The following is a 16,378-nucleotide window of genomic DNA, read 5'->3' as shown; positions in this document are numbered from 1 at the left end:
CATGTGTTTTGCGGTCACTAAGTTGTCAAACGTCAACTTTTGAAAATCAGTGTTACCGCAAAAATCGCAATATGTATTGAGTAGTACAGCGTCATCTCGTTTACCTGTCAAATTTGAAGCACGAAATTGTCCTAGACTCCACACATCTTACTAAATCAAAGTATCTTTTCACATAACAATATACTAATAAAGAATTTTTATTTATTTACTTACTTCCTATTAAAACATAAACTCCACAAATAATACATACTTAGTATTTTAAATAAAATGAGCCGAGAACGTTAAAAAGGTATCGATGTATCGATAAAACCTAGTAACAGTAAAAATCTTCTGGGCAGCACTAAAACCGCCATGTTTAGTTCTAAGATGACGTCACAGTGGCACGCATTATTCGTTGACGTTTCACTTCCATAGGTTTCATATTTCAGTGGATATACCTGGATCTGGCATGAGTGGTGGGGGTAACTGACAGAACGGGATAGTCTTATGTATCTTTCAGTAGGAGTAGCAGCGAAAGAGCTATTATTGTTTGTCCTTGTCACAGTCTCACATTTTATTTGTTCCCCACCTTTTTTTTAGTATGGATAATGGTGGGCAACAAATGAATTCGACCAATCACAGTGTCGCATTTGCGTATGTTTTGTCCCTCACGGAGGCACGCGTATACCACTTCTATACAATCCTACCTTCTATGGTCGGTGTGTACTCGGCATAACCTATTAGCGCAAAACATGTCCCAAGTTTGAAAATTAATTTACGTATGGTGCAAAAACAATTTATTAGACGAAGATTTAATTGTTATTTGATAATTAATATGGGTGCCTTTACTGCGGTAACACATGTCCTTTTTGACATGGATGGACTTATTCTTAGTAAGTTAGGAATATATGAGGAATATTTTTATTTTATCTAACTGATGCCCCGTGGATTCCCCTAATACGATCTTTTACAGTGTAAATTACACTATACCGTGTTTTCAGATACTGAGGATTTATACACAGTTGCGTTTCAGAATATTGTGTCAAAGTTTGGTAAAAATTATACCTACGATTTGAAAATAAGCCTGATGGGTTCACAAATGCACGAAACTGCTGATATGATAATTAAAGGATTAGATTTGCCAATGACTCGGGATGAATTTATAGAAGCAAGTAAGAAGGAATTTGCTACTTTGTTTCCGGATACTGAGGTTTTACCAGGTAAACTAATTTTATTTTTATCTGAATACATGCTTAAAATAATTTGATGCTTATATCTCAACCTAATTTGAATATTTTTAGGTGTAAGAAGGTTGATCGAACATTTACATAACAACAATATACCTATTGGATTGGCAACAAGTTCAAGTATAGAAAGCTATGAACTGAAAACCAACAAGCAACACCAGCAACTGTTCTCACTGTTTCCCTACAAAACATTTGGCTCATCAGACCCAGAAGTTAAGAAAGGCAAACCGTTTCCAGACATCTTTCTTGTAGCAGCATCAAGATTTCCTGATAAGCCGGCTCCAGAGCAGGTATGGTAAAATTTAAGCAAAAAATGTGCTTTGTAAAATGGACACTTGCATGTTAATTCAAAACATGTCTCTTCTTTTCAGTGCTTAGTCTTTGAGGATGCTATTAATGGGGTCAAGGCAGCCCGAGCAGCTGGGATGCAAGTAGTTATGGTGCCAGATGCAAAACTTGACAGAAGTTATACCAAAGAAGCCACCCTTGTATTAAACAGCATGGAAGAATTCAAGCCTGAACTCTTTGGCTTACCACCTTTTACCAATTAATGTTATAGATCTGAATTTAGGAAAATTAAGAAAATATATATTTGCAATACAACAGTGTGTTGTAGGCCTTAGACTGTTATGTAATTATAGATAGCTACAACATCATTATTCATTAATGTAAGTGATCTATGCATCATGGTAGGCTTATCTACTTCAGTGGATGTTTACACTTAAGATACATATTATACAATCAGTGAAATCAGTACTAACTGTACAAAGAAGTGTTCTTGTGATACTGCCTAAGTGTATATAAAGATACTTTTATTTTCTAAATAAAGTATGTTTCGACCTGTGAGCCATGTTTTATTTGACATGGATGGACTTATATTAAGTAAGTTTATTGTTGGTGCATACTACATACTTACCTACATATTTCAACCCACCAATTTTAAAAATACTAAGTTTTGCTTTACTATTACTATTATATCGCGATATTATCGCCGAAATTCGGGAGAGCACATGTGCTTGCGTACCTGACAAATCCAGACTGGTTTTGCTGAAGTACCCTCATATTTCAATACACTACATGCCTTCCCCTCGGGATAGTTCACTAAAACTAAGTTCCACTAATCACTGATAGTTCACTAACACTAAGTTTCACTGTTTATTGGTAGTTCACTAACACTATTCAATTGTCTGTCCGGTCCTTACACTCTATCATATATATTTATATTAAACTAACTAGGTATCATCGTCTACAAGTCTTAGTTTGAATCTTCAGTCTGTTCATAATCAGACTCTGACAGACTCTCATAGGAATCTATGGCTAATCTCTTGGCTTCCATGTTTTGTGGTGATGAAGGTGATCTTACTCGTTTGTTGGTTGGCGGTATGCGTTCTTGGCTCTGATTAAACGTATAATCCTGAGGTCCAGAAATCCCTATGATATCAGCCCATTGTGAGGCTGGTGGAGTAGCATTTAGTTTTACATTAATATCCTCATCGTCATCACTATCTTTACATGTTTTACTCGCCTCCGTGTCATGTATAATTTCAGGACCAGTGTTTTCTGATGTATTCTGGCGGATATCTCTCGCCTCTCCCCCATGACCTTGTATCTGATTAATATGTCTTTTCATCAGCTTCCCGTTCCATCTTATTATATACCTACAAATGCCTTGTCTCTTCTCTATGACTCCTTTCAACCAGCGTGGTCCTGAGCTGTAATTCCGGAAATACACTGTCTGTCCCATTTGAAATGAACGAACTTCAGTGTTTTCATTCTCGTCACATACTTGCGTTTCCTCTTGGTTCTTGAATATGAGGGGATTAAGGTGGTCAAACTTTGTCCTGAAACGCCTACAATTTAAAAGTTCCGCCGGTGACTTGTCATTAGTACTATTGGGTGTAGTTCGCAACCCATACAATATTGTAGGTAATTTTACGTTCCATGGAAGTGTGGACTGTTTCTTTAATTTATTCTTAACCGTTTGAACCGTCCTCTCGGCCTGTCCATTTGACGCCGGATGGTACGGTGGTGTCAAGATTTGTCTTATTCCATTTGTTGATAAGAATTCTTTAAACTGATCTGAAATAAAGCTTCTGCCATTATCACTGACCAAGGTGTCTGGTAAACCTTGTTCTGCAAATATGTCCCTTAAAACATTTATTAGTGTTCCTGAGCTCATATCAGGAACAATCTTTACTTCAGGCCATTTTGAATAAGCATCAATCAGGATGAGAAACGTTTTCCCTTGAAATGGCCCTGCATAATCAATATGCAATCTTGACCACGCCTTCTCCGGCCTTATCCACTTATGGCTCACTTGTGCCGGCATATTTCTGTTTTCAGCACAAGTTTCGCATTTATTTACCAAACTTTCAATTTCTTTGTCTATAGCTGGCCACCAAAAATAACTTCGTGCTATGGCTTTTGTTATCACTATCCCGTCATGATTTGAGTGTAACTCCTGTAGGATATACGGCCTCATTTTGTCCGGTATAATCACTCGATTACCCCACAGAATGCAATTTTTATATTCTGAAATTTCGTTACGTTTCTGCCAGTACACCTTATATTCCGCATCCACCTTGCTAGGCCACCCGTTTCGAATCCAGTATAATACCTTGCTTAGTGTCTTGTCTTTAGTTGTAAGTTTCGCCACTTCACTGGCTGACAGTTCCAGGTCTGATGGAGTCTCTTCTATGAGGAGGACTCCTAAGTATTCTTCTTCAGACGATTGATCACGGGACGGCCATCTGCTTAAAGCATCAGCGTTTCCTAGCTTTTTACCTTCCACATATTGTATGGAGTAATCATAGGAGTTCAATAGTAAAGCCCAGCGGAGCATTCTTGGAGATATAACATTAGGGATGGGCTTTTTCGGTTCAAACAATCCCAGCAACGGTTTATGATCGGTTCTGATCGTAATCTTCCGGCCACTAATAAACTGGTGGAATTTCTTAAGACCAAATACTATAGCCGCTGCCTCTTTGTCTATCTGACCATAATTCCTCTCATGAACATTCATGGTCCTTGAAGCAAACATTACCGGTCTGACAGATCCATCTTCCATCACGTGTTCCAGAACAGCGCCCAAGCCAAATTGTGACGCATCACATGACATAATTATCTCTTTATTCACATCGTAATGGACTAGAGTGTCAGTCCCCGACAACATCTTGCGCAACTTTTCAAATGCCTTCTGATGCTGCATATTCCACTGCCATTTCACATCTTTATTTAACAACTTATACAATGGTTCAGCAATATTAGCTTTGTGTGGTAAAAACCGATCATAAAAATTAAGCAATCCTAAGAATGCCTGGAGTTCTTTTACATTACTTGGGGCCGGTGTACTCTCAATTGCATGTATTTTATCTTCACAAGGATGTATACCACATTCATCAATGAGGAATCCTAAAAATTTCACACTTCTTACTGCAAAATTACACTTTTCCTTGTTTACCCTTAGCCCAGCTTCTTGTAATTTCTTTAAGACCATTTCTAACCTGGAGTTATGCTCAGCGACATCTGTGCCACTTACAACGATATCATCCAGTAATACAGCTATCCCTCTTATTCCTGTAAGCAAGGAAGACATTAGTCTTTGAAAGATGCCTGGGCACGCCTTGACCCCAAAAGCTAAACGTTTCATTTTATAAAGGCCTTTTGGTGTATTTATTGTTAATAGCTGTGCTGTTGCCTCGTCCACACTAACCTGAGTATATGCCCTTTCTAAATCAATTTTACTGAAAATTGTGCCACCTTGTATGGCTGTGAAAGCCTCATCTAGAGTGGGCAGAGGGTATGTATCCGTGTCGGTTACCATATTTACCGTAGACCTATAGTCACCACAAAGCCTTACATTACCATTCGGTTTCAGAACTGGTACTATAGGGGTAGCCCACTCAGAGTGTGCAATTGGCTCCAAAACTGCTTCCTCTACTAGTCTATCTATTTCCTTTATTACTCTTTCCCTCAAAGCAAATGGAATGGGTCTACTTTTCAAAAACTTAGGCACCGCTCCTTCTCTCGGTGTAATTTTGACTAATGGGCCTTTATACTTTCCCAAACCTTCCTGAAAAACATCACTATATTTCTGTAGGAGCCCTTTAATTTCCTCACTGTTTATTTTCAGATGCATTACTCCTTGAACCCGTATTCCGAATGGTTGAAACCAATTTCGCCCTAAGAGGCTGGGTCCATTACCTCTGGCTATATAGATCATAAGGTCATTTTGTAACCCCTTAAACGAAGCTCGCACTTTAGTTTTTCCTAATATCTACAATTGGTTTTCTGTCCATGTAATTAATGCAATATCATCCTTCTGTAACACAGGTAATTTTCCATTCCAAATGAGTCTGGCTGTCACTTCAGAAATTAGAGTAAACGCACATCCCGTGTCAACTTCCATGTCAATAGTAGAATCATCAATTGACACCTTTACCATATAAGGGTCAACTTTATTTTCTCTCACATTGTTCACATTTGCATACAACCCATTACAATTTGATTTATGTCCACCATCCTGTTTATTTTTGCTAAGACACACTGCCTCAATGTGCCCCGTTCTGCCACATGCATTACATTTACTCCAACGGAATCTACACTCCCCTCTATGCTGCCTACCACACCTGTAGCATGGTTTATTCTGTTTGTCAATCTTTTTGTTAGTGATCTTGTTTACTTCCATAGGTTCATCGACCTCCACGTTTGGTTTAGATGGTCCTGGCACTACAATAATACTGGAATCAAATGTGGCACTCTCATGTGAAAATGCTACCTCAGTTGCTTGAGTAAATGTCAGCTTCTCACACTGTAACAGTTTCCTTTGAACCTCTTTGCTCCTAATACCACATACCAGCCGATCACGTAAAGTTCGGTCCAAGTCAGTAAAATTGCAATGAATACTCATTTTCCTTAAATTTGCCACATAATCTCTGACCTTTTCTCCCTCTTCTTGATTTCTTGAGTGAAATTTAAAAGATTCTACAATCTCATTAGGTGTGGGGTGGAAATGAGCCTTTAAAAATTCCAAAATTTGTTTATAGGTTATGTTCGCTATACTAGTTGGAGATGACAAAGAAACTATTAAATCAAATAGTTGAGAGCCACATACCGCCAACAAATTCGCCTTTTTCTTATCTGCATCCACAATATCATTTGCACTTAAACAGAATTCAAACCTTGTAATGTAGTTTTCCCAGCACCCATGACCCATATCAAATTCACCAAATTTAATACCCATTTTTCGCACTTTGCACTCACACTTCACAAAAACTCACTAACACAGCCTAATACACGCTTTTACTACCGATTTGTCTCGTCGCCACTATTATATCGCGATATTATCGCCGAAATTCGGGAGAGCACATGTGCTTGCGTACCTGACAAATCCAGACTGGTTTTGCTGAAGTACCCTCATATTTCAATACACTACAATTACATTTATTACATAAGCAATATGTATACTGATTTGTTACCTACCTTTAAAATATGTATTATTATGGTTCTTATTATATTTGCCATAATGTATTGAAACATTTGTAATACTTTTTAAAGCAATATTTTTAATTTTACAGACACAGAAGAATTATACACGAGAGGGTTTGAAAGAGTAGCATCTCGGTATGGGAAAAAGTTCACCTTTGAGCTGAAGTGCCAGATAATGGGCCAACAGAGCAGGGAATTCGCAGCATCCATTATTCAGGGGCTCGACTTACCACTAACTGTAGAAGAATTCTTGGACGAGACACGAGCTATCTTTAGTGAACTGTTTCCTGCCTGTAAGATAATGCCTGGTAAGAAACCATAAGTTACCACTTACCATCACATTTTCGTTGGCAATAGTAAAAATTTGAAAGAGTTGTGATAAGAATATTTTTTGCCACCTGTTGCAATTGGCATATGCTTGTAAATAAATAGAAATAGAAGACTGACAACCTCCAAACAAAACCGCATGCCTTATCAACACACAAAAACTGTCTCCAGTTCGTTACAACTATTATGAAGTTTCGACTAGAGTACTAGAGTATAGAAAATGTCTATACTATATTTCTATTAGGAATAGATCACAATACAAACAATATGTCAATTAATAGAAAAGTCTTCATTTTTCTAAATTACCATAGATAGGTACTCAAGGCACCGTGAAATTCAAAATTTCGATATCTGCCTGGGTGCAAGAGTGATATAGGGGCAGATAACGAACTTTCGATTTTCGAGGTAGGCCGAGATATGCCAAAATGCGGTAGAAGTGTTAATATGTTAAGTTATAATTATTGCATTTTCTTAACTACTTACAGGAGTCGAAAAACTCGTTCATCATTTACACAAAAATAAAATTCCCATGGGATTGGCTACAAGTAGCAGCAAAGAAACATACGATCTAAAAACGCAAAGACATCTTGCTTTCTTTGATTTGCTGACGTACAAAACATGGGGTTCGTCCGATCCTCAAGTCAAGTTGGGCAAACCACATCCGGATATATTTTTAGTGGCAGCAACTAGGTTTCCTGATAAGCCTGAACCAGAGAAGGTAAATCTTCATAATACTTTCTTTTTTTTACAGTACCAAAAAATCTGGTATTTACCTATAGGTAAGTACCTACTTTATCACAAACTAGCGAATCGCCCGGCTTCGCACGGTTTACACAAAATCATATATTTCAGTTTTTAAATTGTGTGTGACTACTTAAAAACACAAATGAGATCAGTTTTATTACTTACTCATATGGCATTAGGTTCACTTTCCCTTGGCTCGTGTAACAAGTGTCCTCATTATGTATATTGGTGTAACGTTTTTTCAGTGCCTAGTGTTTGAGGACTCTCTGAACGGCGTAAGAGCAGCGCGCGCGGCCGGCATGCAGGTGGTGATGGTGCCCGACCCACGGCTGAATCGAGATGCTCGTGAAGTTGACCACCCCATATCGTTTGCCCGCAAATGGCATAGCTATATCGTTTGTTCATCGTTAGTTCACGTTTGTTCAGTAGGTAAAATCGTAAGGACCCGATTCTAACATCATTTTTTTTAAAAAACAAAAGGGGGTGGCTGTCTTCACGCTAGCCACCCCAAACCACTTTTTGTAATTTTTTTTGGTCTAGATAGCAAGATATTCGTTAGTTCACGTTTGTTCAGGCATTAAAATCGTTAGGACCCGATTCCTTCATTTTTTTTTATTTTTTCAAAGTGGGGTGGCTGTCTTCACGCTAGCCACCCCACCCCGAAATCAGCCAAACTAACCATGTGAACTCATCGAGCGACGTTAGTTCACGTTTGTTCAGGCATTAAAATCGTTAGGATCTCATTAGATTTGCCATAAAAAAATAAAATCGAAAAATTCATATATATGGGACAGCGGAGCCAAGTAATGTGGTCTAGCAAGCAATCGACGCGGATACTAACGATTCTTTAGCTTGAATAAACTTATATGGACGATATTTAAGCGATAAATTATAGTGCCTTGCGGGCGTTCAAAACATAATAAGAGATATCCGTCGTTTTATATTTTTTTATACTATGGGGGTGGCTGTCTTCACGCTCGCCACCCCAAATCACTTTTTGTAATTTTTTTTGGTCTAGATAGCAAGACATTCGTTAGTTCACGTTTGTTCAGGCATTTAAATCGTTAGGACCCGATTCCTTCATTTTTTTTTATTTTTTCAAAGTGGGGTGGCTGTCTTCACGCTAGCCACCCCACCCCGAAATCAGCCAAACTAACCATGTGAAGTCATCGAGCGACGTTAGTTCACGTTTGTTCAGGCATTAAAATCGTTAGGATCTCATTACATTTGCCATAAAAAAATAAATTCGAAAAAATCATATATATGGGCCAGCCGAGGCAAGTAATGTGCCTAAGTCGACGGCTGAAAAAAATACTCAGAATCGGGTCCTTACGATGCCACTTGCAGGACAACGTCAGCAGACTATACTGATTCAAGATAGATAGGTCATTTGCGGGCGATCAAAACAGATTTAACGGAAAAAAATAAAACTTGAAAATCTGGATTACTCAACTTACGCTCCTAAGTCGACGGCTGAAAAAAATAGTCAGAATCGGGTCCTTACGATGCCACTTGCAGGACAATCTCAGCAGACCATACTGATTCAAGATAGATAGGTCATTTGCGGGCGTTCGAAACAGATTTGCTGGAAAAAATTAAAACTTGAAAATCTGAATAACTCAACTTACGCTCCTAAGTCGACGGCTGAAAAAAATAGTCAGAATCGGGTCCTTACGATGCCACTTGCAGGACAATCTCAGCAGACCATACTGATTCAAGATAGATAGGTCATTTGCGGGCGTTCGAAACAGATTTGCTGGAAAAAATTAAAACTTGAAAATCTGAATAACTCAACTTACGCTCCTGAGTCGACGGCTAAAAAAAATAGTCAGAATCGGGTCCTTACGATGCCACTTGCAGGACAACGTCAGTAGACCAACCTGATTCAAGATAGATAGGTCATTTGCGGGCGTTCAAAACAGATTTGCCGGAAAAAAATAAAACATGAAAATCTGAATAACTCAACTTACGCTCCTAAGTCGACGGCTGAAAAAAATACTCAGAATCGGGTCCTTACGATGCCACTTGCAGGACAATCTCAGCAGACCATACTGATTCAAGATAGATAGGTCATTTGCGGGCGTTCAAAACAGATTTGCTGGAAAAAATTAAAACTTGAAAATCTGAATAACTCAACTTACGCTCCTAAGTCGACGGCTGAAAAAAATAGTCAGAATCTGGTCCTTACGATGCCACTTGCAGGACAACGTCAGTAGACCAACCTGATTCAAGATAGATAGGTCATTTGCGGGCGTTCAAAACAGATTTGCCGGAAAAAATTAAAACATGAAAATCTGAATAACTCAACTTACGCTCCTAAGTCGACGGCTGAAAAAAATACTCAGAATCGGGTCCTTACGATGCCACTTGCAGGACAATCTCAGCAGACCATACTGATTCAAGATAGATAGGTCATTTGCGGGCGTTCGAAACAGATTTGCTGGAAAAAATTAAAACTTGAAAATCTAAATAACTCAACTTACGCTCCTAAGTCGCAGGCTGAAAAAAATACTCAGAATCGGGTCCTTACGATGCCACTTGCAGGACGACGTCAGATGATTATGCTGATTCAAGATAGACAGGTCATTTGCGGGCGATCAAAACAGATTTACCGGAAAAAAATAAAACATGTAAATCGGAATTACTCAAATTATGCTCCTAATTTGACGGCCGAAAAAAATACTCAGAATCGGGTCCTTACGATGCCCTTTGCAGGACAACGTCAGCAGACTATACTGATTCAAGATAGATAGGTCGTTTGCGGGCGTTCGAAACAGATTTACCAGAAAAAACTAAAACTAGTAAATCTAAATTACTCAAATTATGCTCCTAAGTCGCACGCTGAAAAAAATACTCAGAATCGGGTCCTTACGATGCCACTTGAAGGACAACGTCAGCAGACCATACTGATTTAAGATAGATAGGTCATTTGCGGGTGTTCGAAACAGATTTGCCGGAAAAAATTAAAACTTGAAAACCTGAATAACTCAACTTACGCTCCTAAGTCGACGGCTGAAAAAAATTGTCAGAATCGGGTCCTTACGATGCCACTTGCAGGACAATCTCAGTAGACCATACTGATTCAAGATAGATAGGTCATTTGCGGGCGTTCGAAACAGATTTGCTGGAAAAAATTAAAACTTGAAAATCTGAATAACTCAACTTACGCTCCTAAGTCGACGGCTGAAAAAAATATTCAAAATCAGGTCCTTACGATGCCACTTGCAGGACAATCTCAGCAGACCATACTGATTCAAGATAGATAGGTCATTTGCGGGCGTTCGAAACAGATTTGCCGGAAAAAATTAAAACTTGAAAACCTGAATAACTCAACTTACGCTTCTAAGTCGACAGCTGAAAAAAATAGTCACAATCGGGTCCTTACGATGCCACTTGCAGGACAATCTCAGCAGACCATACTGATTCAAGATAGATAGGTCATTTGCGGGCGTTCGAAACAGATTTGCCGGAAAAAATTAAAACTTGAAAATCTTAATAACTCAACTTACGCTCCTAAGTCGACGGCTAAAAAAATACTCAGAATCGGGTCCTTACGATGCCACTTGCAGGACAACGTCAATAGACCAACCTGATTCAAGATAGATAGGTCATTTGCGGGCGATCAAAACAGATTTACCGGAAAAAAATTAAACTTGAAATTCTGAATTACCCAAATTATGCTCCTAGGTCGACGGCTGAAAAAAATACTTAGAATCGGGTCCTTACGATGCCACTTGCAGGACAATGTCAGCAGACCACACTGATTCAAGACAGATAGGTCATTTGCGGGCGTTCGAAACAGATTTGCCGGAAAAAAGTAAAACTTGAAAATCTGAATAACTCAACTTACGATCCTAAGTCGACGGCTGAAAAAAATATTCAGAATCGGGTCCTTACGATGCCACTTGCAGGACGATGTCAGCTGACCATGCTGATTCAAGATAGATAGGTCATTTGCGCCCCGATCATAACAGATTTAACAGAAAAAATAAAACTTGAAAATCTGGATTACTCAACTTAAGCTCCTAAGTCGAACGCTGAAAAAAATACTCAAAATCGGGTCCTTACGATGCCACTTACAGGACAACGTCAGTAGACCAACCTGATTCAAGATAGATAGGTCATTTGCGGGCGTTCAAAACAGATTTACCGGAAAAAAATAAAACTTGAAACTATGAATTACTCAAATTATGCTCCTAGGTCGACGGCTGAAAAAAATACTCAGAATCGGGTCCTTACGATGCCACTTGCAGGACAACGTCAGCAGACTATTCTGATTCAAGATAGATAGGTCCTTTGCGGGCGTTCGAATCAGATTTACCAGAAAAAAATAAAACTTGAAAATCTGAATTACTCTAATTATGCTAGTAAGTCGCACGCTGAAAAAAATACTCAGAATCGGGTCCTTACGATGCCACTCGCAGGACAATCTCAGCAGACCATACTGATTCAAGATAGATAGTTCATTTGCGGGCGTTCGAAACAGATTTGCCGGAAAAAAATAAAACTTGAAATTCTGAATTACCCAAATTATGCTCCTAGGTCGACGGCTGAAAAAAATACTCAGAATCGGGTCCTTACGATGCCACTTGCAGAACAACGTCAGCAGACTATACTGATTCAAGATAGATAGGTCATTTGCGGGCGTTCGAAACAGATTTGCCGGAAAAAATTAAAACTTGAAAATCTGGATTACTCAACTTAAGCTCCTAAGTCGAACGCTGAAAAAAATACTCAGAATCGGGTCCTTACGATGCCACTTGCAGGACAACGTCAGTAAACCAACCTGATTCAAGATAGATAGGTCATTTGCGGGCGATCAAAACAGATTTACCGGAAAAAAATTAAACTTGAAACTCTGAATTACCCAAATTATGCTCCTAGGTCGACGGCTGAAAAAAATACTTAGAATCGGGTCCTTACGATGCCACTTGCAGGACAATGTCAACAGACCATATTGATTCAAGACAGATAGGTCATTTGCGGGCGTTCGAAACAGATTTGCCGGAAAAAAGTAAAACTTGAAAATCTGAATAACTCAACTTACGATCCTAAGTCGACAGCTGAAAAAAATATTCAGAATCGGGTCCTTACGATGCCACTTGAAACACAACGTCACCAGACTATACTGATTCAAGACAGATAGGTCATTTGCGGGCGTTCGAAACAGATTTACCAGAAAAAAATAAAACTTGAAAATCTGAATTACTCTAATTATGCTACTAAGTCGACGGCTGAAAAAAATACTCAGAATCGGGTCCTTACGATGCCACTTGCAGAACAATGTCAGCAGATTTTACCAATTCAAGATAGATAGGTCATTTGCGGGCGTTCAAAACAGATTTGCCGGAAAAAATTAAAACATGAAAATCTGAATAACTCAACTTACGCTCCTAAGTCGACGGCTGAAAAAAATACTCAGAATCGGGTCCTTACGATGCCACTTGCAGGACAATCTCAGCAGACCATACTGATTCAAGATAGATAGGTCATTTGCGGGCGTTCGAAACAGATTTACAAGAAAAAAATAAAACTTGAAAATCAAAATTACTCAACTTACGCTCCTAAGTCGACGGCTGAAAAAAATATTCAGAATCGGGTCCTTACGATGCCACTTGCAGGACAACGTCAGTAGACCAACCTGATTCAAGATAGATAGGTCATTTGCGGGCGTTCAAAACAGATTTACCGGAAAAAAATAAAACTTGAAACTCTGAATTACTCAAATTATGCTCCTAGGTCGACGGCTGAAAAAAATACTCAGAATCGGGTCCTTACGATGCCACTTGCAGGACAACGTCAGCAGACTATACTGATTCAAGATAGATAGGTCCTTTGCGGGCGTTCGAAACAGATTTACCAGAAAAAAATAAAACTTGAAAATCTGAATTACTCTAATTATGCTACTAAGTCGCACGCTGAAAAAAATACTCAGAATCGGGTCCTTACGATGTTATGCTACTAAGACGCACGCTGAAAAAAATACTCAGAATCGGGTCCTTACGATGCCACTTGCAGGACAACGTCAGCAGACCATACTGATTCAAGACACATAGGTCATTTGCGGGCGTTCGAAACAGATTTGCCGGAAAAAATGAAAACTTGAAAATCTGAATAACTTAACTTACGCGCCTAAGTCGACGGCTGCCACTTGCAGGACAATGTCAGCAGACCATACTGATTCAAGATAGATAGGTCATTTGCTGGCGATCATAACAGATTTAACAGAAAAAATAAAACTTGAAAATCTGAATTACTCAAATTATGCTCCTAGGTCGACGGCTGAAAAAAATACTCAGAATCGGGTCCTTACGATGCCACTTGCAGGACAACGTCAATAGACCAACCTGATTCAAGATAGATAGGTCATTTGCGGGCGATCAAAACAGATTTACCGGAAAAAAATAAAACTTGAAATTCTGAATTACTCAAATTATGCTCCTAGGTTGACGGCTGAAAAAAATACTCAGAATCTGGTCCTTACGATGCCACTTGCAGGACAACGTCAGCAGACTATACTGATTCAAGATAGATAGGTCCTTTGCGGGCGTTCAAAACAGATTTGCCGGAAAAAATTAAAATATTAAAATCTGAATTACTCAACTTACGCTCCTAAGTCGACGGCTGAAAAAAATACTCAGATTCGGGTCCTTACGATGCCACTTGCAGGAAGATGTCAGCTGATCATGCTGATTCAAGATAGATAGGTCATTTGCGGGCGATCATAACAGATTTAACAGAAAAAATAAAACTTGAAAATCTGGATTACTCAACTTAAGCTCCTAAGTCGAACGCTGAAAAAAATACTCAGAATCGGGTCCTTACGATGCCACTTGCAGAACAACGTCAGTAGACCAACCTGATTCAAGATAGATTGGTCATTTGCGGGCGTTCAAAACAGATTTGCCGGAAAAAATTAAAGCATGAAAATCTGAATAACTCAACTTACGTTCCTAAGTCGACGGCTGAAAAAAATACTCAGAATCGGGTCCTTACGATGCCACTCGCAGGACAATCTCAGCAGACCATACTGAGTCAAGATAGATAGGTCATTTGCGGGCGTTCGAAACAGATTTGCCGGAAAAAATTAAAACTTGAAAATCTGGATTACTCAAGTTAAGCTCCTAAGTCGAACGCTGAAAAAAATACTCAGAATCGGGTCCTTACGATGCCACTTACAGGACAACTTCAGCAGACCATACTGATTCAAGATAGATAGGTCATTTGCGGGCGATCAAAACAGATTTAACGGAAAAAAATAAAACTTGAAAATCTGGATTACTCAACTTACGCTCCTAAGTCGACGGCTGAAAAAAATGGTCAGAATCGGGTCCTTACGATGCCACTTGCAGGACAACGTCAGTAGACCAACCTGATTCAAGATAGATAGGTCATTTGCGGGCGTTCAAAACAGATATGCCGGAAAAAATTAAAACATGAAAATCTGAATAACTCAACTTACGCTCCTAAGTCGACGGCTGAAAAAAATACTTCGAATCGGGTCCTTACGATGCCACTTGCAGGACAATCCTTATATCAGTATAGTCTGCTGACGTTGTCCTGCAAGTGGCATCGTAAGGACCCGATTCTGAGTATTTTTTTCAGCCGTCGACTTAGTAGCATAATTTGAGTAATTCTGATTTTCATGTTTTATTTTTTTCTGGTAAATCTGTTTCGAACGCCCGCAAATAACCTATCTGTCTTGAATCAGTATAGTCTGCTGAGATTGTCCTGCGAGTGGCATCGTAAGGACCCGATTCTGAGTATTTTTTTCAGCCGTCGACTTAGGAGCGTAAGTTGAGTTATTCAGATTTTCAAGTTTTAATTTATTCCGGCAAATCTGTTTCGAACGCCTGCAAATGACCTATGTGTCTTGAATCAGTATGGTCTGCTGACGTTGTCCTGCAAGTGGCATCGTAAGGACCCGATTCTGAGTATTATTTTCAGCCGTCGACTTAGGAGCGTAAGTTGAGTTATTCAGATTTTCAAGTTTTAATTTTTTCCAGCAAATCTGTTTAGAACGCCCGCAAATGACCTATCTATCTTGAATCAGTATAGTCTGCTGACGTTGTCTTGCAAGTGGCATCGTAAGGACCCGATTCTGAATATTTTTTTTCAGCCGTCGACTTAGGATCGTAAGCTGAGTTATTCAGATTTTCAAGTTTTACTTTTTTCCGGCAAATCTGTTTCGAACGCCCGCAAATGACCTATCTGTCTTGAATCAGTATGGTCTGCTGACATTGTCCTGCAAGTGGCATCGTAAGGACCCGATTCTAAGTATTTTTTTCAGCTGTCGACCTAGGAGCATAATTTGAGTAATTCAGAATTTCAAGTTTTATTTTTTTCCGGTAAATCTGTTTTGATCGCCCGCAAATGACCTATATATCTTGAATCAGGTTGGTATACTGACGTTGTCCTGCAAGCGGCATCGTAAGGACCCGATTCTGAATATTTTTTTCAGCCGTCGATTTAGGAGCGTAAGTTGAGTTATTCATATTTTCAAGTTTTATTTTTTTCCGTTAAATCTGTTTCGAACGCCCGCAAATGACCTATCTGTCTTGAATCAGTATGGTCTGCTGACATTGTCCTGCAAG

The 16,378-nt window shown here is 39.1% G+C and overlaps 4 protein-coding genes across 4 annotated transcripts in view; 2 read left to right on the top strand and 2 right to left on the bottom strand.

The window, feature by feature from the left end:
• The window catches only part of LOC134796104 (uncharacterized), a 349,320-nt gene that overhangs the window by 43,450 nt on the left and 289,492 nt on the right, over nt 1-16,378 (bottom strand). The gene's annotated exons all lie outside the window — the stretch shown is intronic.
• Nucleotides 1-16,378, bottom strand: part of LOC134796053 (pseudouridine-5'-phosphatase-like) — a 50,608-nt gene that overhangs the window by 13,918 nt on the left and 20,312 nt on the right. The window lies entirely within an intron of this gene.
• Nucleotides 701-2,072, top strand: LOC134790394 (pseudouridine-5'-phosphatase-like). The gene is made up of 4 exons (XM_063761164.1): nt 701-872; nt 981-1,199; nt 1,281-1,516; nt 1,598-2,072. The coding sequence occupies exons 1-4, from the start codon at nt 761-763 to the stop codon at nt 1,775-1,777; spliced, it is 747 nt and encodes a 248-aa protein (XP_063617234.1). The 5' UTR covers nt 701-760; the 3' UTR covers nt 1,778-2,072.
• The window catches only part of LOC134790402 (pseudouridine-5'-phosphatase-like), a 26,952-nt gene continuing 12,554 nt past the window's right edge, over nt 1,981-16,378 (top strand). The window contains exons 1-4 of the mRNA XM_063761173.1: nt 1,981-2,108; nt 6,803-7,021; nt 7,526-7,758; nt 8,030-8,134. Of these exons, the coding sequence (XP_063617243.1) occupies nt 2,057-2,108; nt 6,803-7,021; nt 7,526-7,758; nt 8,030-8,134 (609 nt within the window). The 5' untranslated portion in view covers nt 1,981-2,056. The remainder of the gene's footprint in view (nt 2,109-6,802; nt 7,022-7,525; nt 7,759-8,029; nt 8,135-16,378) is intronic.

This window comes from Cydia splendana, chromosome 1 (assembly GCF_910591565.1).
Source record: "Cydia splendana chromosome 1, ilCydSple1.2, whole genome shotgun sequence".
Classification (NCBI taxonomy): Eukaryota; Metazoa; Arthropoda; class Insecta; order Lepidoptera; family Tortricidae; genus Cydia; species Cydia splendana.
Note: the sequence above shows the minus strand (reverse complement) of the source record. Positions and strands in the feature narration are given on the sequence as shown.